This window comes from Phaethon aethereus, assembly GCF_964289735.1.
Source record: "Phaethon aethereus genome assembly, chromosome: 16".
NCBI classification, from domain to species: Eukaryota; Metazoa; Chordata; class Aves; order Phaethontiformes; family Phaethontidae; genus Phaethon; species Phaethon aethereus.
In genome coordinates this window covers 3,977,814-3,999,977 of record NC_138592.1, presented here as the reverse complement: position 1 = coordinate 3,999,977, position 22,164 = coordinate 3,977,814, and the positions used below count along the sequence as shown (strand labels likewise).

The 22,164-nt window shown below is 45.0% G+C and overlaps 2 protein-coding genes across 2 annotated transcripts; one reads left to right on the top strand and one right to left on the bottom strand.

Moving 5' to 3' along the window:
* Nucleotides 1-308: 308 nt before the first annotated feature.
* Nucleotides 309-12,054, top strand: LSM14B (LSM family member 14B; the record flags this gene model as incomplete). Its single annotated transcript, XM_082007111.1, has 8 exons — nucleotides 309-429; nucleotides 5,039-5,202; nucleotides 5,590-5,725; nucleotides 8,112-8,282; nucleotides 8,407-8,487; nucleotides 9,516-9,677; nucleotides 9,857-10,010; nucleotides 11,027-12,054. 8 exons carry the CDS (start codon nucleotides 309-311, stop codon nucleotides 11,196-11,198), a joined length of 1,161 nt encoding a protein of 386 aa, XP_081863237.1. The 3' UTR covers nucleotides 11,199-12,054.
* A 3,420-nt stretch (nucleotides 12,055-15,474) lies between these two features.
* Nucleotides 15,475-21,845, bottom strand: PSMA7 (proteasome 20S subunit alpha 7; the record flags this gene model as incomplete). The annotated part of the gene is made up of 7 exons (XM_082007002.1): nucleotides 15,475-15,672; nucleotides 15,948-16,010; nucleotides 16,735-16,854; nucleotides 17,255-17,377; nucleotides 18,693-18,817; nucleotides 20,156-20,282; nucleotides 21,750-21,845. The coding sequence occupies 7 exons, from the start codon at nucleotides 21,843-21,845 to the stop codon at nucleotides 15,580-15,582; spliced, it is 747 nt and encodes a 248-aa protein (XP_081863128.1). The 3' UTR covers nucleotides 15,475-15,579.
* Nucleotides 21,846-22,164: the final 319 nt, after the last annotated feature.

The following is a 22,164-nucleotide window of genomic DNA, read 5'->3' as shown; positions in this document are numbered from 1 at the left end:
TCACGTGACACAGGCTCCGGGCTTCCCCCCCCTCCTCACCCCCCTCCCTTTCCTCCGCGTCTGACCCCGTCTCCCGTCTGGTCAATAGCAGGCGGTGGCGGCGCATGCGCGGCGAGGTCGAAGCACGCCCCCGCCTTGCCCCCCCCAGCCCGTCTCCCTCCGCCCTATATAAGGCGGGCGCGGCGGGGCTCCCGGCTCCGCAGTGTGCGTGGGCGGGCGCGACGGTTCCGCGCGGCGGTGCGGCGACCCGCGCGGCCTTCTCCCTCCCCTCGGCCCGGAGCGGTCCGGCTCGGCCCAGCGCCTCCGCCATGAGTTCGGGGACCCCCTACATCGGCAGCAAGATCAGCCTGATCTCCAAGGCGCAGATCCGCTATGAGGGCATCCTCTACACCATCGACACCGAGAACTCCACCGTGGCGCTGGCCAAGGGTGAGGCGGCGCGGCGGGGCCCTCCCGCAGGGTTGGGGGCGCGGGCGGGCCTAGGATGGCGCCGCCGCCGCCGTCGCGGCCCGGCGCTCGCTGAGGGGACGCGGGGGGTCCGCCCGCCTCTCATGCCGCCTCCGTACTGTGAACAATGAGCCCGGTCTGGGCGAACGGCGGCTGGAGCCCGCCCGCCTCGAGGGGCTGCGGCGAGGCCCGCGGCTTGTCCGCGCTTGCGGCGGGGTGCGGGGAGCTGGTGGGCGGCGGGTTGGAGCCCCGTGCCTTCGGCGCTGCTGGCTTTCCGTGAGTCAGCATTTGGGAGGCCGCTCCACGACGCGGGGACGGGCACGGGCCGTGGCGGGGTCTTGCTGCGCCTCCCCGGCGGGGCAGGGCAGGTCCCGGGATGCTGAGGAGCCATTGGTTTTCTGGGCAAGTTACGAGTCCCCTGAAGAGGAAGAAGAGCTGCCAGCAAAGCTGGCTCCTCTTACTGTTTTCAGAGCCAGAAAGGTGACGGTCTGCATCGCTGTTCACGGTTTGGTTCCCCTCTCCTGTCTGTACATGGGTGCCCGGCAGTATCTCGGCGCTTGGCTTGAGCAGGGCCCCAGGCTAGTGCTGGGGAAAGCAGAGGTGCTGTTGATGTGTCTTTGTTCCTTTCGTGATCGGTAACTGGACTCTGCTCGGGTGAAGAGGGTGAGAGCTCATGTACAGAGTGCTGTGGGGTATCTGCACGTGGGCCTGGCTCTTCCTACTTTGCAGGCTGATCATCCAGGCTTTGCATCTTGTTTCCCTGTAGAAATAGTGATCTCTATCTTCTACTTAAATGGCATCATTTGGATTCAGTTGTCACCTGTGCTGAGAACTCCCATATTTACTCTCAGAAAAACCTGTCCAGTCTTGTTTAGTGTCTCAAAAAAGATGTTACATCTGTACTGCTTTTAATGTCCAGTTTGTCTACTCCAGCTAGTGTGCATCAGCTTTTTCTTTCCCTGAGTTTTGCCCTTCCCTGTTCTGGGAAGTTCATGCCTTCTTCATTGCCTTCAGCAAGCCAACAGGATTGTCCACAAACCAAACATCTTTTGTTTTGAAAGATTATCTGCTGGCATGAGACACTGGCTTGCATGATTGTCAGCTATCCTCAAGGCAGCCTGTGCCACAGTATTTATTCAGTATAATGATGTTTATATGATGCTGGACATGAGTATTTGACACCTATTAGTGTGTATTTTGAAGTTAAAAACGTTAGGTTTTCACAAATTCACTTTTTTCCTAGGGATGTAGCTGTTTGTTTAAGTGTACAAATGGAGCTATTTATGTTAGTGCTTCACTGAAAGTAATTGAGAAGATGCAATTGCAGGAAGGATGCAATTCCTATACTGTATGTGCAGGAAGGTCTTCACCTTTACCCAGCAGCAAGTGGAAGTGGTTTCTCACATAGTCCTAGCTTACACATAGTACTTGCTACTTCAGAGCTTAACTGGTGTTTCAAAAGCATATGAGATTAAAGTGCTTTATGGTGTGAGAAAGTATATCCTCTGTATAAGATTTCTGGCAGTTCTTGTATTTATTGGTCTATTAGTGTTCAGTTTTGATGAACTGGAATGCCTAAGAAGTAATTGTTACAATAGATGGAGAATACTTTTTTTCCCTCCACTTAAAGTGCTGCTCTATAAACTTTACAGTACAAACCCTGCTTTTCACTTTAGCTCAGAGGGTTTTTTAAATTTAGAGACTTTTATATCAAAATTAGTGTCAGAATTATGAATATAGCAACGATGTTGAAGACTGTGACAGCAATATCAACTCGGGACAGCTGTTTAAAACACTTGATCTCTGAAGGGTTAGAAGAACTATGAATTACTGACATGCAGTTGAAGTTGTCCAGGTAGCTAGTAAATTATTAAGCCCTGGATGCCACTGTTTAAGGCTCAGACAACTTTAGTATGTAATGTAAGTGCTGTTCTCTTGACTTCTATCATCTGAGTGATATAGAGAAAAACTTAGCTTGAAAGAGACTTCAGGAAGTATCTGGTTCAGCCTCTTACTTGAAGCAGGGCTAACTTCAATTGATTTGTATTTGGTTCCTGTTAAATCTCACACATGCACAATATCTTAAAGACTGGATAAGGAGATTCCATGTGCTTAATTAAGCACTGCAAGAAAGTTGCCTGTTAGATGCTACACTTAAATTTCAAACACAGGGTGTTTAAGCCCATTACTGTCCTGTCAGCACTGAACACAAGAAACTTACTCCCTCTTCTGTAGAAGTCTGAAGAAACGGGAGTTTTTGAGCAAGAAATACCCACGTAAGCTCTGCTTTCCAGACATCCAGTCACTCTTGTTATGCTTCCTGGCACTTCAGAGGTTTATCTCAGCAGAGCCCTACACAAGAGTACAAACTGCATTGTAAAACACTAGCTGCAGCATGGTGTGGGATTGATTTCCTGTTCATCTGTAAACAATAGTCACTGTAACTCTTCATGGGAGACAGCCCTTCAGACCTCTGCAGAAACTTAAAGCTGTGCTTTGTGATTTGCCAGAAACCGTTAAACGCTTCAAATCCAGGGGCAGGCATGCTCAACTCCTAGAGCCCTCTCAAATGCCGTTGCTGCTGTTTTGTCTACAACGACATTGTTTTCCACCTTTTTAGTTAGAAACCTTGGGACCAGCCAGCTGAGAGGCTGCCTGGACAGCTTTGGACTTTGCAGGTCATGTGTTTCTCTGTGTGGAAGCTGACAGGCTCACCCCAGTGCTCAGAGAAGATGTGGTGCTTTCCAAGCTAGCCGTGGGATTCTGCAGTAGTCCCTGGGTAGCTTTAGTATGTCTTGCCATGAGCTGTGTGCTGTAATAATCTAATCTTGAGCAGGGATTTCAGTGGTACAGTTCATGTCTAAAAGGCCACAAGCATTGCTTTCAGTTTATAATCTGCTTCTAGTTGACTAGGTTACAGCTGTAATATGATCAAGCAGCAGCTGGAGATCTAAAATAACTTGGAGAGGTTATATACCCTAGGAACTAATGGAAGACAGTCATTCAAAGGAAGTGACTGACAGCTTGTCCTTGCACCAGTTAAGATTCTCTTCCAGTTAGCGTAAGCTGAGGTGCTAAACAGCATCAGCATGTTAGGGACAAAGTTTGGCATTGACCTGCTGTACCTGGAGCTAACTGCTCCTTATGAGCTGACATACATGCTGAACAGAGGTGAAGACTGCTTGCAGGACTAACTGCTGCCTGGTGGGGGGAACCACCTGGGCACAGCTTTTTGTCCCTGAGAACAGGACTCTTGATGAGTAGCCTTTTCTACAACCATCAACACTCCTAGTAAGTTAGTAACAGTCTAGTATACCAGATATGTTCAACACTGGGGTTGAGTGGATCTGCTTTTTGCTGCCCTCTTTCTGGGGAAGCTGTGGTGCCCTCCATCCCCTATCATCCATGTGGCAGGGCTGTCTGTGCTTATATCTTTCCAGCTGTGCAGTGGGAGTGGCAGCTGGCTGGCACATCACCACAGACAGTGACATGGCAGATGCCTGTGAAAGGTCTGTAAGGATGTAATTTGTAAAGGTCCTGCGGGAATCATGGCATGTCCTGGCAGAGAGGTTGTATACTTCTGTGGTAGCCTGTTAGAAGCAACTGATGCAACTCCAATGAAGAATTCTTCTACTGGCAGAAAGCACACATCAGACCGGAATGTGCTGGTGCTTATCTGAACTGGCAAAGCCTCACGAAGACAGAAAACAACTAGACCAGTAAAACTGATAAGCTTCTGTAACTTGTGGCCGAAATACCAAGCTTTTGTATGTCAGTGTCTCATCTAACTATGCTATTTTCCTGCACTAACAGTCCAGTAAGTCTGAGCCTGATCTATTCCTCTTTAATGGCTCAGATAAATTTATGCTTCTACCTGGTAGCTGCCACACAGTCAGCTGCAGCCTTTGTTCCGCTCTAATGTGTAACATCCCTGGTTAGTACCTGCTCAAGTGTTCTGAGTAGCTGGGACTCAGTGAAGCCTTGGTAAGCACCGAGCTTTTAGATTTATTACTAAAAGCTTGCTTTGTAGTCAGTGGATATTAATCATAAAACCTGTGGCATGGAGTAGAGAGAGAATTTTAATAGGGAGTTCTTGTCATTGGTAAAATCTTATCTCTATCTGTATAAAAAATATATGAAAACAAAGGTGCAAATTTGAGCTCTAAAGCCTTCTGAGATTTTTTTTTTCCCCACTGCTGCTTCGGGGGCCTCTCCTGGGGTCTGTTGTGGTGGCAGTTGTCTCAGGCTGAATGCCTACACGGGACAGGTGCTGGGGAGGGAAGGGGAATGTGGCAGTGTGGCACTGTGGGGAGGTCCTCGGTTTTGGAGTAGGATTCTTCACTCCAGCTGGTCTATGGTCTTTACCTTCACAGCTTTATGTAAACAAAACTGTTTATGCAGGCTGCTGAAAAAGTTGGCATTTGAGAGGACAGATGTTTGCAATAAGGAGATTCAGGGTTCTGGAGGTAACCGTTTTTTCCTTGTTACAATTGGCAAGTATTACAAGAGTAATTTTTAATTGCATAAATCTTAACTTGCATAATGCTGCAATGGTAATACTGGAGTAATAGTAATCTTTTTAATGCTTAAGTGAGATCCTTTGGTACTGAAGACCGGCCCACAGACAGACCTGCTCCTCCGAGAGAAGAAATCTATGAATACATTATTTTTCGAGGAAGTGACATCAAAGACATCACTGTCTGTGAACCTCCAAAAGCTCAGCATACTTTGCCACAAGATCCTGCCATTGTTCAAGTAAGTTAGCCTGAAGCATTGATAGAAAGCTGTGATAAAACATTGGTGATGGACTGGATTTTGGTATAAACTTATAAAAATGAAGGCCAGTAAGTGTCTTCAGGAATCTTCAGATTGTTTGAAGCATCCTAAATTTCATTGTAATGTTTAAAATATCAACATTAAAGACTTTGGTCAAAAAAAGCCAGGGCTAGTTTACCTAGCTGAGAATGCAGGAAATTCATAGAGGTAAAACTAACCCTTTTCAGTGGTTACTGACAGTTTAAAGTGTTATTACTGCTGTAATATTACAGCATTACTATAGTAATGATGTAGTGTAGAGAATCACTGCCGAAGCCAGTTGGATTCTGGACACTGTAAATGGAAATGTACTTTGTCTTGTTGCAGTCTTCACTGGGCTCTGCCTCTACATCATCCTTTCAGCCACATGTGCCTTACAGCCCATTTAGAGGTATGCCACCTTACAGCCAGCTTGCTGCCAGCTCTTTGCTTAGCCAGCAGTATGCAGCTTCGTTAGGTTTAGGTAAGTAAAAACTTTACTCGCTAGAATAAAGGTACAGTTCTTGTATGCAGCTATTGTGAAACCATATAATAGTAACAAATACAGAATTCCTTGCCAACTGTCAGGCTGCAACAAGCAGTGAATAAGTAGTTAACAATTTTGTGCAATGAGCTTATTGCAAGGAGGCCTGCATTTCACTTAGATGTGCACAGACACACATGCACGCTAAAGAAAGAAAGAAACTAAATAGCTGAAGTTTCTGAAAGTAATGTGAATACCTAACAGTTGAAGCCAGTTCATTTCTAACCTAACATACCTCACATATACATCACATGTAAAAACAGCTTGTATTCCCAGTGAGGACTGTAAGTAAGCTGCTCTAATGCTGTTCTAGAGATTCTTGTATCTCTTTCCAAGTCCTTCAGATGTTTCACTACCTTGTATCTTATCCATATATCTTTGCTTTCTCTTCTTCCCTCTATCTCTTTAGAGAAATTGGTAAGCCCTCCAGCATCAGCAGCTGCTTCCAGCCCTAGTTCTTCTCCGTCTCCACAACCTGTTTCAGAGCCTGACATGTCTTCAGAGCCCCATCAGCTCTCTTCCAAGGGTAACAGCAGTTTGAGGACTCCAAATATTTGGAAGAACTGCATGGCACTTGCAAACACTCTGTTCTTGTTAACCCCTCCTAGAATGATAGTACTTATATGGGTAATGCTAGTAGAATCAGTTTGTTCTCAGCTATTTTTGCCTTTCATTACATGAAGTGTACCTCCTGTCCTAGAAGGTATCAGTTGAGAGACAGGAGGAAGTGCAGGACAGCGGATCCTCTTGTGTAAGTATCAGGAGAGGGCTGAGATTTAGGGGTGTTGATGTGCTGCATCCTATCCAGGAATGTGTGTCACCTTAGAGACTGGGCGAGGAATTGATTAGTCTTTCCTGGAAAGACAAGCACACTGCTTAAGTTGTGGGTGGTTTTGCTGTTAGAGACATAGGTTTATAGAAAATGCAGGAGCATGGTTGTAATTGAGGAAATATCAGGATAGATTTCATGCATGATGGGGCGTAGTACCTTGTCAAGACTCCCAATTAGTAAAGCATGACTAACAGTAAGCAATTTCTGAGTTGGGGTGAGCTGAGATAACGTAGTTCTAGGTGCTTGCTTCTGTGTGTAAAAACTTTTAAAGGAGATTGAGTAGAGATACTAGACTGACCATCCTCAGAGCAGAGACCAGGTGCAGCCTGCATTTAAACATGGTAATTAGCTTCATCCGTTTTTTAACTTCAGCATGTATGCTTGTGTTGGCATGAAACCGTTTTTACTTACTGTCTGGTTTTGGCCATCTATCTGTACATACTTTCTCAATATTCTAGCTAAGCTTTGCAAATTTCTCCTGGTAAGCTTGCACAGCAGCCTCCTTCTACTGAATAATCCTTAGGATATGTCTGTCTTCCTTGCAAGTTTTCCAGGTGTATGTTAACTGGGAACCTGCATGATGTTACCTACTGGGTATATCTCATGTGGACTTGGGTGACCCAGAAGTGTCAGTGGCTTGGTTTGTGTGTACTCTTCAGCTTTTCACTTTTCTTGCTCTTAAAGTATGTTCAGTTAAAGTTTGCTTCCAAGCAGTTCTTATGCATAACTACATAAACCTGTAGTACTCCAAAACTTCTAATTAAATCTAGAATGCAGTGTTTCTTCTGAGTACTGAAGACTGTCACTTTTTAATATAATTGGTGTAAGGTATACCAAACCATGAAAAGTATTTACATGTTTTGTAGTGTGAATAAATAAGCCTGGATGGAAGAGCAACAGAAGTCTTGGTAACACTTTGGCCTTGACCAAGAAGGAATTTAAAAGGGTAACTTTGAGATCCTGGTCTGGTTTCAGGTTTTCTTTGTCTGAAAGCTAACAATAAGCAATGAAATTGAAGGACTTCTAGAAGTGGCTTACAAAATGGGATGTAGTTGAGGTGGTTAAGCTTTGGCTGCAAAACTTTTTTGACAAAGCGGGGAAGCTTTCTTGAGCAGTGTCAAAATGGTGGATTTTTGCTTCAGATTTAAAAGTATCGTGTAAAGTAAAATCCTGCATAACCAAGGATATGCCTAGAAATTAGATTTTGGTATAAACTAAGAGACTGACCTGGCTTGCTTATCTAATGTGTGTAACTTGGTTTAAGAAATAAATGAGCAGATTTCGTTATTTTAAGGCTCTGGATTTGAGAGCCAAGACTTGTCTGGCAGTAGTGCCTTACCTAGTGTATATGCCACTTAAACATAGCGTGTAATGATAAACAATGCAAGGCTTTGAGTAATTCTTGGCAAAACTGTTTCTCCATAGAAATGGGTAGGGTTTGAATAGTGTCGGCATGTTTTCTGAGAAGCACTTAGTCATTGGGATTTTTTCCAGGTGCTGGCTTTCCTTCTGTTCACCCAGTCCGCAAAAGCCCCATGGTAGAGCAGGCTGTTCAGACCGGCCCAGTTGACAACATGAATTCACAAAAGCCACCCCCAGTGAAAGTAACTCCAGGGGTTCAACGCAATGGTCGGCAGGTTCCCCAGGGCAACAGTAAGACAAATGGTATGTATGCACCACTTCATCTATAAAGTGCTGCCTTGAAGCATCTTTCAGAGGTGCATAGCAAGACTAAACTGCTTTGGTTTTGTTCCTGTGCTCCTTTATTAAGTTTATCCTTCTTGTTCAGTAGATCCAGTTCAGGCAGCACCTGTGCAAACCCAGGGGCAGGTGAATGATGAAAACAGAAGACCTCAAAGGAGAAGATCAGGTAGGTTAACCTGACACTAAACAGTTGTGTTAGACTACAAAGGCAAATATTGTTAAGTTCAGTGAAGGATCACCAGACAGAAGCTTGAGAGCAAAATAAAGCTTGATAAGGCTTTGGGCATCCAGAGACTATTCCCTAACAAAAGGTTCTAGAGTCACAGAAGTTCAGAACATTCCAGTGACAGAATTCTAGTGTCTTTTTCTAGAAACTTGAAGATATGTTACACAGATTGATGCTATGAGTTGGCAGCAGGAACTAGATTTCTCTAAAACCTGAGGTATTTTTACTGGGAAGGGCAACCTGTTTAAGAATTCCCAGAGCTCTTACAACTGAGAGGAACTATGGAGCCCTCGCTTCTGCAGAGCAGAGTTCTCAAAACTGCAGTTAAGCACAGGTCAAAAGACAGTGAAATTGAATTCAAATGTATTTTTGCCCAAGCAAAATGAGAAAAGGCAGGAAACAAAACTTCAGACTCAGGTGTTGTGGTTCAAATTAATTTGCCTGGAGGCAGCACTGTAGAAGGGGCTATAGCTTTTCCAAAAAGGAGTTGATAGCTTCTCAATTGGAAGCCAGAAGCCAAAAGCTCCCTTTATGGGTAGATGAGTCTTAGGTGGATTTTCTGAAACTAGTGACGTGCTCCTCTTTGCCATCATGACAAGTTTGTGGACTAATTGCAGTACCATGTTTGCAGATGAGTGGCAGACAGAAAAGATAGTTTTCCTCCCTTCCCTCAGCTTTTCTTGGTATAGTACTTGTTCTGATATCCTCTCTTCATACAAGAAGGGAAGTTGGGTATACCCTGTCTTAATGGTAAGACTGACATCCAGGAATGCTCTTCAGAAAGTTGAAGTGTTGCTATAATAAACCTTCTACAGACAAGTTCAGAAGTTACCTTCAAAGAGGTGTGGCCTAACCACAGGACTGGAAGCCAGAAACTCCTGTAGTTCTAACCCTGGTTTCCTCTGGTCTTGAGCAAGTCCTTTAGCCTCCCTGTCCATTACCAAGTGTTTAAACTCTCCTGCTTTCAGGAAACAGGAGAACTAGAAACCGTTCTAGAGGACAAAACAGACCAACTACTGTGAAGGAAAATACAATAAAGTTTGAAGGTGACTTTGACTTCGAAAGTGCAAATGCACAATTCAACAGAGAGGAACTCGATAAAGAATTCAAGAAGAAACTAAACTTTAAAGGTTTGTGACTTCATTTATTAAGAATTGCTGAGCTAGCAGTAAACACTGCATAGACAAACCTGTTCTGAGAAACTGCATGATTACATGTCGCAGCATCTCAAATCTTGTTTGAGGGAGCAAGAGAACAGATGGCTCTTCAGTATGCATCAAGGAAGTGTAATACATTTTATTATCTTCAGATGACAAAGCAGAGACAGGGGAAGAAAAAGGGGACCCAGGAGTAGCAACTCAGAACAATGATGGTAACGCAGAGGAGGATCTTCTGGGACCCAACTGTTATTATGATAAATCCAAGTCTTTCTTCGACAACATTTCTTCAGAACTGAAATCTAGGTGAGTATTTTCTAAAAGCTTGCTTTTTAAATGCAATTTTATGCATAGAATTCTAGACGTAATCTATGTCACATGGTTTAACTCTTTAAAAATCTTAGAACGCAAGAAAGTCAGCAGAACAGTCTTTAGAAGGGAGTATTGCCGTACATTTGATGGCTTACGAGTGATACTAACTAAGCCTTGTGCAGTGGGATCAAGCAAAAAGCAAGGACTTCAACTGATACTGATACACTTGCCTAAACTATGATACAGGACTTTCTAGTTCTGTTTCCCAGTACTGACTTTGAACCCATTGATTTTAAACAAATTTCTTATCTCATTTGTGGGAGGAGGCATCAGGGTCATGTTGTGCTGAAGATGGTGCAACTTGCAGACAGGAACAAGCTAAGCCTGGAGTTTGGGCAGGGAGGAGGTCAGGTCTGTCTGTGGAAATGCATTAAATTAAATGTTGGGACTATTAAAAGAAAGGTTCGTCTTTTGCTGCTGATGTTATCAACTGCTTGGTGAAGTCAGATGTCCCTTAAGTCTCAGTATGTGAAATACTGTTGGTAATGTTTCTGCTTCCCTTTAGCAAAGCTTTCTTCCCAGAGCTTGCTGTACGGTGCTCGGGGCTAGGCAGGCTCTGCGAAGGAAGGAACGCACTGGTGCTGTGGAGCTACCTCGGTGGCAGTCTGCTGAACCTCAGTTGTGATGAGGCTTCTGGAGAGGCTTTGATGGTGTCAAGAATTTGTATTTTTTCTAAAAAAACAGACAGGGTTTGAAACGCTGGTGAGACTATGTTCAACTTCAACCCTTTTCTAGGCCCATCTTTCATTTTCCAGTATAAAAGTAGCTTACAAAAGCCAACAGCTGTCACTTTCAAATCCATGCTTAGCAGAGGAATTGAGTTAGTGAGCATGTGTATGCTGCAGCTTGTTCTTGTTGCAGTTTAGTTCAACAAAGTAGGGTGCTTGAAGCTTCCTAGCTAAATGAGTTGGTGGTTATTTAGTGTTAAATCTGAATGCGGTCTTGTTCAGTTCTAGACGTACCACGTGGGCTGAAGAAAGGAAGCTCAATACAGAGACATTTGGAGTGTCTGGACGGTTCCTTCGTGGCCGCAGCTTTCGTGGTGGATTTCGAGGAGGAAGGGGTAGCGGAGCAGCAAGGCGAAACCAAACCACTCACAGAGCTGGTACTGGCCGAGTGTAACTTCAGAGGCAAGTTTTTTAGCAAGAATAAATACTGTCTTTGAGCCAGGTTTGTCTCCTTACTTCTTGCCTAAACTGTCTGTGCAGCCTCTTGCTCTCCAGTCTCATGGATATATCAAGAATTTTTCCTTACTGTTTCTGATCTGTGCTTTGAAGTGGTAGAAAGAACTATGAGTGGTTTTGATGTGTTCTTTAATATGAGGATTGTTCTGCTGATTTCTTGGGCTAGCCTTCTGTCTGCGAAAGCAAGAGCTGCTTGCTGGAGCTGAGGCTTTCTAGCTAAGCACTTCAGTAGATGCATGGGTGTGAACTTTGCTTTTCTTTTTCTTGGGGGAAGATCCCCCTGATACCAAATCCAATTCTGCCTTTTTTTTTTTTCTGAATAGGTTCTAACATCTCTCCTGAGAAGACGAAACTGTATATAGAAAGAAAACAACCAACTGCTGCACTAATGTGGGAAAATGGTTCATATTGTTTACTGTCTCAGCTCAAGTGACAGAACTTCATGTACTACTGCTTATATTCTGGACTTATTTTGGACCAGCGACTGTCAGCTGGAATGTTCTTTGGAGAGGGAATGTGTTCAGGGGTACCTTCTTCAGGGTGTCTTTTTTGTTTGTGTGTTGTTTTTTTTAAGTGCATAACTTACATGATTCTTCTTTCTGGGTCTCTCAAAGGCTGCTATAGTCTAAGGTTCAAGTAAGACTCCTTTTCTGAACCCTGAAGAAGATAAATCATGCTATTTTAACATGGAACCAAAGCTCACTTGAAATAAACCAGCTATCATTTCTTTTTTCTGAGGAACCAAATGGATTCTTTGGTGCTGCTGGTCTCACTGTTCTTGGCAGCAGGTGTGAAGTAGCACTTGGTATCTGGAAGAATGGATTCCTGGTGCTGAGGAGTTATGTATATTGTCACTTGGGAGTACTGGATTGTTGATCATGTAGTAGTGTAAATGACTGTACAACTGTCTGTCGGCTGGTACTGCTGTGGAGGTACTGCAGGTTCACGCAGAACCGTGACTGCCCTGGGGCTGAAGGGTGCTGGGCGCTCCTCAGAGGCGTGGAGCTCCTTACTGGGTCAGGGCAATGTGGGGCAGCGATGTGCTGCGCCCTCGGCGGGACGGGAGGGGGAAATGTCTCCGCTCGTGCGCTCAGAATAAAGAGTTTTTGGCAGTAGTTGACTGTCTGGGAAGGAGAGCTGAAGCTCTGACTTCTTGCCTCGATTTGTACCTTGCTCATAGGTAGTACCAAACACGGACAGTTCTCTGTACACTAGTAGACTGTGGTGGAACACTATGGAATGTTTTCATTAAACTAGGGATGGGAGTCCATATGATGAAGCTTAACAGATGGGCATGTTTAATTTGTTTCCTCTATACCCCCATACTGTAAATAGTTTAGTTGTTTTTCTTTTGTTTTTAAAAATCTGTATGTGGGGAGAGGGGCTGGGAGGGAGGGGTTACATTTGTTTGCATGAATAAGTGGGTTAAATTGCTATAGGCATGTGTCCCTTTTTTTTGGTTGGTAGGGACTTTTGTTGAAAAAGCACCTTGATGACTGAACCCCTTACATAGCTAGAATTTTTTAGTTATGCATTGACCTAGGTTACTGTAAAAGCTTGGATTTATTTTTGTAGGACTTTATTGCTAAGAATTAGAACATAGCAGTGGGGCTGCTCTTTGGAGTAATGTAAATTGTAATTATAATAAACATGTAAATGTTTAATGTCTCCCTCCTACTTTGTGGTGTATGTAGCTCAGTGACACCAGTCTGTACAACTTTTCAGGTGCCTGTCCTAGCAGGGCTCAAAGGAGAAAACTGGGCTGCAGAGTTCCAGCAGGCTTGGAGGGTATTACAGAGCATTTGAGAAGGGCTTAAAACCCCTAATCCAGGCACTGACCTGCCTTGTTCCTGTTCCCTGTGAGCTCTAGCTCCCTTGGTGAGGAATGGCCTAATGAGGGTTACTGTTGTTGCCCAAACCACCCTGAGCCTGTGGCTGTCCCATGGAGTCCCAGTCCCTGGGTGCGGGGGCTTAACTGGACCTCTTTGGGCGGCAGTGCTGCTGCTTCAGTACCCACAGCTGCCTTTGGTATCTGGCCTCTACACCAGCAAAACAGGGTGTGTGCTGGAACAGCTTCCTTGGAAGCTGCTGCAAGCCTCTAATTTCTCTGCTGGCAAAACAGCCACTGTGACATTAAGTGTGAAGATGGAATTGCACTGCCAGAGTCAGCTGGCTTATCCCAGGTGGCAGTGGCAAAAAGAAATCATTGTTACCTTCTGTGCAATAATGCCTCTCACTTATTTTTAAGGCAGTAATTCCCCTTGTTTGTACAGTAAAGCCTCAGATCTAATACCCAAGATGCAATCGTAGTTACTTGTGCTGCTGAAGTTACTGTACTATGGATGAGTCCCAGTCTCATCCAGTGCTTGTGCCTGGCTCGTTCTGCTGTGTGGGGGGGGTGTGAGGGGGCTAAGGGCTGTGGCTCAGCCCTGGGACTGCTGAGGGGCAGAGAGCCCTGAGGGCTGTCAGCCCTCTTGACTTCCAGGCACAACGCTTTCCAGCACAAGGTGACTTGTGCAGGGAACATACATGGCTTTTGTAATGTCAATCTTCAACATTCAAGCTCCAGGACTGGTAAATGACACCACACAGTATTCCTGCACCTCACTTTCTTCAGCTGTTGTGGTCTAATGCTTTCCTGAGCAGGACAAGGAAGCATGGCTCTTTTCATCTCCTTGATTCTTCTCTGCAGCATTTAGCTGTGAACAGCCTGGCTGTGGTGTGAGAGACTGGGGAGTGGGTGAGTCACAGCAGGCTCTGTCTGCTGCCTGCAGCAGTCCGGCTGGGACTGAGCAGCTGTCCTGGGGCTGAGAGGTCCTGTGTGGGTGCAGCTGAGCTCCCTCTCACTGTCTGTCCTGGCTGTGCCTGTGGCCAGTAACTGAAGAGCTGCTTTCAGGGGCTGTTCCAGTTCTACCCCCTTGGTGGATATAAATGGGAAACTTTTACAAAGGGGCACCTATTACCCTTGCACACAGGTGCTGAGGCTGGTGGACAACAGCTCAGGAGAGGCCTGAGGGACAGACACTCCAAAGCCCTCCAGCACAAGCCATGAAGTGACCAACTTTCCCCTTCCCTGAAAGCTGGGAGTACAGGTGCCCTCAGGAGTAGCAGTGGGCTTATTGTGCCTGAGGGTTGTACAGAAGGGCAAACAAAAGAAAAAAAAAACCCACAATTTTTAACAGGGCAGAAGGGGCTGGTGTCAGTCCTGCTCCCCCCTGCGCAGCCCCCTTTATTCTGTACCTACCTTGCTTCAGAGCAGCATGGGCCCATGGCTGACTCTGGGCCAGCTGTTCCCTATTCCCAGCCACAGCTTCTTTTGGCTGGTTTCAAAGCATTTGAGCAAATGGTTGTCACCTGGCACCTTCACATTTCTCTAAGTTTATTAGATGGTACATGGTAATGGCTGCAGCCAGGGGATGGCACAGAGCACATCCTGCCTCTCAAGCACTGTGGCCTCAGTGCACAGAGGCAGGAATCTGCCTCCCATAGGGCTGCTGCAGGGAGGAGAGGAGTGGCTGACACCAGGACTGGGAACAGTAACCAGGCTCAACCAGAAACAGAGCTATACCCAACTCCTGTGGGTGAGAGGGAGAGGAAGCAGGGTGAGAGTAAATACAAAAGGAGAAGCTGGAGTAGAGCTTTAGTTTAACCATGTTGTATGTAACAGTCTGTATGGTCTATAAATCCCCTGGTGGGCAATCACAACAGCAACACTTTATTCTGACCGAGATTAACCATGCAAAGTCTATGGCAGTACCAAGCCATGCACCTCCACCATGATGACGTGCCTGCAGCCATCCGTTCCCCTGCTGACCTCCCAAACCGCCACTCCTCCGCCCCTGGACTGGCCTCCAGAGGTAACCTCACACCTGCCATCACAAGGCCCCCACCGTTTAGACTTGAGGATGCTAGTCAGGGAAGAAGCAGCATAATGCCATATTAGTTACATGCTGTTGAGGCCCATACAACAACACTTGAGACAGCTACTTTAAAGAAAAAAGGGGAGAAGCTAACATCTGGGACAGCATGGAAAAGAATCAAAGTGAAGTGTCCAAGGACAAAAATGCAAACAAAGTGGTTGTCCTTTAATGGGTCACTACTGCTGTTTTGTATCCAACCAAATAATCCTAGCTAATTAAAATCCAAGGAACAGACAGCTTTTTTTTTTTAAAATAACAGCTTTAAAAAAAAATCAGTAGGTTTATTGTAGGTCTCAAGAGGGGCACAGTATGAATAAGTGGAATGCCTACATGTTGTCTATACAGAATAGCCCATCACTTGAATTAAAAAGAAGCAGCTAAGCAGTTGAATTTCATTCATCATGATGTTTTCTTCTGTTTTTTCTTTTCATTTTCTTCCTTTTCTTTTTCAATTTCAGCAACGTACTTCTCAATTTCTTCAGGGTTTAGGATCTAAAACAGAAACGCAGGTGACCCTCAAGATACTAATACAACTTAGAAGCTTTTATTTCAGCAATTCTAGTTCTGGCATGGAAAGAAAGTTAGCTGATATTTATCCAGACACAGGTACCTTGTGCAGACACAACAACATTCCTTGGCCACTAGTAATAAACAGAAGAAGTATTTGCCAGTGCAGAATGTGAGATTAAGGGCTGGAAGTTCATACAGATCAACAACAGTATCAGAGAAACCGCTACAGAGGGAGAGAAGCAAAACAAAGACCTTACCTTCAGCGGCTGTTCTCGCCTCATAACCGCCAGCTCAATGTTCTTCCCACCAGACTGCACAACCTTAACAAGAGTTAGATATGAGCATTAGGAATGCATCCATTAACCAGTTCTAACAAACTCCTTTTGGGCCTTCTTAGAAGAAGAAATATGGATGGGGAGTATTTTGCTTGTTAGCTCTAAGCACTCAACTCCAGTAGCAGTGTGACTCTCAAAAAAATAAGGGTCTTCATTCTGGCATCAATGCCCTCGGGGGCTGGTGAACACCACCGCGTTTCTACCATCTGACTTCTGATACTTTCTGTATCTTAAACTTCAGTAAAAATATTCTGCATATGGTTCGACACATCTTTGGTGCATTTTTTTCACGCCCAGAACTGAAGTCTCTTTTCCTCACCAGAGAACTGCTATTAAGTTTTGCTATTAAATTGCTATTTGGTGGAGTCGCCATCCCTGGAAGTGTTCAAAAAACGTGTGGATGTGGCGCTTCAGGACATGGTTTAGGGGACATGGTGGTTCTGGATTAATGGTTGGACTTGATGATCTTAAAGGTCCTTTCCAACCTAGTGATTCTGTGAAGTTCTTCTGTGTAAACTACAGAAACTGTTACCTGAAACATTCTGAACCTTGAGTTTAATCCCACACATACGGCCTACAACAAACAGTCTTCACAGATCCATTAGCAAAAAATCCTCGTGCATGTCACAGGAAAGTGCACGTACTCACATTTAAGAAGTTGATCAGACATACAGTGAAGAGTCACACAAGGGACCCAAAACAGACTCACCTCAAGGAGAGCCTTGATGACAAGTTTAATAGTTAGATCATCTGTTTCAATGGCTTCATCAGTATAGTTTTTCTCCAGAAATTCACGCACAGATTTGGCTCCTCTGCCAATGGCATTAGCCTGGAAACATCGAGGGGAAAAAAGATAATGAATGGAAGTTTAGAAGACGACCTGATTTACAGAATAAGCAAGAAATATGCATTGTGCAATTATATAATCTGAAACCATTTTGTGATCACCATGTATTTTTCAGGAGACCAAACATGTTACTGCCCAAATGTCACACAAAAAGACAGTCATCAGGCACAGGTGGTTTTTTGGAAAACAGGACAAGATTTCCCAAGTGATGCTGAACTGCAGGCCGCCATTCTCAGTAAATTTGATCATTTAAGGATTTTTGCAGCTGTAAACCAGCACCATCTGGCCAGTGAGATCTCCTTTCTATACCAGACCCTCTTTAAAAGGGATATTAACTCACAAATATTTCATTACTTCTCCACAAGAGACAGAATCAACTCACCTTCCAGGCATGGTATGTACCAGAGGGATCGGTCTGGTACAGCCGGGGGGTTCCATCAAAGTCAAATCCCACGATAAGAGCAGAGATACCAAAAGGTCTGCGACCGTTGCTTTGTGTGTATCTCTGATCAGAAAGAAGGGACACTTACTTCAGAAATGGTTCTGTGGTTCTAAAAACATTTTTAGAGTGGTGAGCAGACACTGTAGAAGTTACAATCAGAAGAGGCACCAGAGATATCTCCAGTGGGCTCCCTTACCAATCTACCTGTTAAAGTTAGGATCCCATGTCTTACAGAAGACCATAAGCAAGGCACATAAGAGGTGGTTACTGTCCAGCTCCTGTTCCTAACACCTGTTTGATGTTTGCTGCACGATCACAGCTACCAGGAAAAATCTCCCTCAGCTGCTGGGTGGTGCCCAGAGGCAGAGAGGGCTAAGTCTGCAAGCCCAGGTGTAATGCTCTGCTTTGACAAGCAAGCTTAAAAAAAGAGGGTGACGACAGCTCAAAGTCAGTTTTCACCAATGATTTGCAATGATTCCATCAGACAGCACGGCATCCTCTGTGGGGATACGCAGGCCACTGCTACAGCCCTCCTCCTGCTGACCCTGCATTAGCAAAGCTGTTGCCACAGCACACACCAGAAGCGCCCATCAACAAAGCGGCCTGACACCAGCAGCAGCACCACAGCAGGAATACTGTGCAAGATTTATGGTTTGTAACAGTTTTAGAGAACTTGTGAATGTGCCAAAATGAAAGACACAAATGTGAGGTTACTGTAAAGGAACAAAGCAGAACTTTGCGAAGTGGTATTCTGCTCCGGCAGGCTAGTGATTATTGCAAGAACTACACTATTATCATCGTCCCTATGCCTGTGCCTAAGTAAATTAGACTTTTTCTAATCCCCACTAGTTGCTGAAAATCAGTTTAATACACTGGCAAATGAATAATTTTATCACAGAATGCAGTTGGGCATATTTTGGCACTGTAATTCATTTTAAATTCATGAATATCAAATGTAAAACATATTAAGTACTGCACTGATTTGCTCCCTTCTTACCCCTCCCTGCAATGGCTTAGGAGGAGGAAAAATGAACAGGAGCCATGAAGACGCTTTGACAATAACACAGCACCATTGTTAGGGGAGTGAATTAGAGCTGTAGATTAGCAGAGCATTCCTGATGATACCACAAATGTAGTTACGCAGTCCTTACAAGTACTAATTAATTTCTTCATCTTGGGGAAAAAAAAACCCAAACAGTAATCAATCCTCCTTTTCTATTACTACATCCCTATTTCTAATAAACAGCTGCAGTCTGTTTTGTTACACTGATTTTTATCAGCTGAGCAGAACAAGGCCACGACAGACACTTTGCGTACTTAGTCTGAAGCACTGTTTGTCAGGACATACTTTTAAGCATCTCTGTGCGGTCCAACATACCTGCTTCAGGCTAGCAATGTAACGTGTGATGTACTCCACGGTGACGGGATCCTCCACTGTAAGCCTGTGGCTTTGACACTCCACACGAGCTCTATTTATAACTATTCTGGCATCAGCCGTCAGCCCTGAAACAAGAGTATTCTCAGATTCATGCTTCGTACTGTATGCACAAATAAAAAGGCTAGTCTTGCCCCATAAGGCTCACAAGGTCAGTGTCAACAGCAATGAAAAAAATCAAATGAGATCACACTTTCCCAGGTTTGCTGAGCAAGAATAGCATTTTTAAGGCAACAGAAAGAAGCAAATGTACCAGAATAAGTAGAGGATTTAGTTTACAGCTTTCATGTTTGTGAGTTATCTAACACACACAGTTCTGAACCAAGTAATCGGAGTATTACTGACAGACTGATAGCATTCCATCTAACAGCAAATAGCAAAGCACTCTCAGTTCTCACACACACTGGTTATTTTTCGTGCAGTCCCCCTAACTATAAGCCAGCTTCATCTGCACAGCAAATCTTGTCTAGTTGATGAGGCTACAGCAGCGTGATGGTAGTGATGAGTATGACCCTTTGAAAAAAAATTTAAAAGGCATTTTTATGGCTAATGATGCCATTTTCAGTTTACAGCTTTGTTTCTACTAGAGAACTTTTCTGCAAGCTTGTGAACGCACCTGCACATACCACAACCCTTAGCTAAGGGAGCAAGGCAGCAGAAGTAGCTGAGCCTATCATTCCTGCACACTAGACCTAAAACCCATTGCTTTTGCCAGTTAAGTCAGATCTCCCCTTAAAGTATTAACAACACTAAGATTCTAAATTACTTTTAAAGAGAGGAGAAAGCTTCTGAAATACATTTTCTCTCCATTTACTTTTTTTTTTTTAACCTTTGAACAATGGAAATTAAGGCATTTGGAACAGGAAGAATGTCAAAGTAGAATATTTATGTTTCAAGTCCAGAGCTGTTCTTTCAGGAGGAGTCTTCTGAACTAGAAGAGAGGAGATTTCTTTGTTTTATGCAAGACTGCAAAATTTAGCTTTTTTGGCTTGATGGATGTGGGAAAAGGTCCCTCTAACTAACAAATGTCTCTTATAGCTACTGTTATGTGTATTAATAATAGGTATTTTTAATATATTATATAAAATATTAAATATATACATATAAATTTACATCTCTATATTTAAGCAGGATGTATCTGTGCCAATAACATATCAGTTCATAGTCTTCATCCTCACCTTAAACCTAGAGGACATTAGTAACTTTAACATGTAGATCATTGGCTTGCTCTATATATTTATCCATACAGTAGGCTACTCTTATTTAAAAAAGAATAAGCAACCATGGAAATAACTCCTTCCCCACAGCCCTGAGCCAATTATGCTAAGTATTTTATGTTCTCAGAATCCATAAACATACCCAAAGGTGCTCCAATAACTTCCAAAAAGCCTGAAGGGATCATATACCTGCAAAAGCCATGCAGACATTGTCATCAAGAGCACAGATCTTCCGTACAGTTCTTTCATCCTGAAGTTTTGCCACAGACTTCTTTTCCACACCAAGAACAACAATATCCTTCCCTCTTACTCCAACCTTCAATACATTAAAAGAAGAAGGAAAAAAAAAAAGTTAAGCTGGGCCCAAAAAACCTAATAGTTGCAGATTTCACGGAAAGGAGTAGGAAAAGCCACACACACACAAACCCTCCATTGTAAACATTATTTCAACTTGAAGTATTTTATTTCCTATTGCCACAACCTGGAGATGGGACTGGTGTAACAAAAGTTGCATTAGATTCCAGGGTGCAGTTTCATAACCAGCTTGTACCAACTTAAATCCATGTGGCTCTCGAGATATATTCCCACTTCTCTTACCAACTGTTTTCCCCATCTCTCCCCAGTTCCAGCATTAGTGTTCCTGCAGTCACAGAAGCAGGATCAACAACCAAGCTACCACTGTAACTGGTCCACTGGTATCGCTCAAGTCAGAAACCAAAACACTGAAGATGAAACCAGGTAAAACCTACAAGCAGCCTGTCAGTAGCTTGCTGCCTTAATGTCCTAATTCATACTTTTGCAACAACAGAGAGGGGGAAAAAAAAAGTTGACCTTTTACACTCATTCACATTGCTTCTCATAAGATGACAGGAATCATTTTTTCTTAAGGGGTGGCCCTGCTGTTATTGTGTTACAGACGTTTCCAAAAACATTAAACCCAACCAACTGCTCAACAAGAAACAAGACAGAGGTAGATTATATTAGATGTTAGCTCCACTTTTACAGTATTTTTCACTTATATATTAAAAAAAAAAAAGAGTCTGTTCAGCACTAATGCTTGTTACATTTATTCCCATTCCAAAGGCGGTAAATTTTCTTCCGGGTATTAATGGGAATTTATAATTTCTTTTTCCCTCAAATGAAAGAAGCCTTCATTGAGCAAAAGCTTGGGACAACTGGGAGCTAGGAGCCGGAAAGTTGCTTCTCCATGCCTTTACTGACACCTTCTCCGATCCACTGGGAATCTGCATCTTGCACAAGCACAAAATATCACCATTTTCACCACACACCGCATAATGAAACAGAGATCATTACCCTCCTTAGGCCCGCAGCAGGAGGCTGCTCTGCTCCCTGCCAGGGTTCCACGCTGAGGAGCAACCGGTGCAACGGCTGTCCAGACTCCGGGACGCCCAGCTCCACCGGGACCCACGCTCATAAAGACTCCAACATGCCCCCTATAAAACCCGCAGTAACGGCCCGACACAGAGCCAGAGCTTTACAAACAGCACGGCACCCACTCTGAAGAAAACGGTGATTTTTAAGGCAGCTCCAAACCCCGTATTTAGCCCGAACACCGTTGCTGAGGCCTCAGGGCTCCTCTCTGGAGGCAGGTCACGCTTCCAGCGGCCCGCACCGTGACAGACCACCCTTCCCCGCAAGCCCGGCCCCACTCGTGCCGCGGGCCCGGCAGGCCCGGGAGCGTGGCGAGGGGCAGGCCCCACCGCGGGCCTTCCCTCGGCGAGTCGGCCCGGCGCACCCACGGCCGCCCCCCGCGCTCACTCACCGCAGTGGAGCCCTTCTTCACCGCCTCCTGCGCGTACTCCACCTGGAAGAGGTGGCCGTCCGGGGAGAAGACGGTGATAGCCCGGTCGTAGCTCATGGCTGCCGCCCGTGCGTCCCCGCGGGGCCGGAACCAGCCGCCTCCCTCAAAACAGCACACTCATCGCCCCCCCCCCGCTTCCGGAGCCGCGCGCCACTCCGGCGGCACGCCGACGGCGCCCCCTGCGCCAACTCCGTACGCTGCACCCGAGAGCGCGACGCGGAGGGGGCGGGAGGCGGGGCTCCATCTGCGCTCTTGGCGTACGGAGCCCTCGTTACGCATTCGGCGTAGGCGGCCGTCCCCCCTGCTTCCGCGCGCTGGCGCACTTGGCGTATGCGGCGGTCGTCCTACGCAGTTGGCGCAGCTGGCGGCCGCTGGC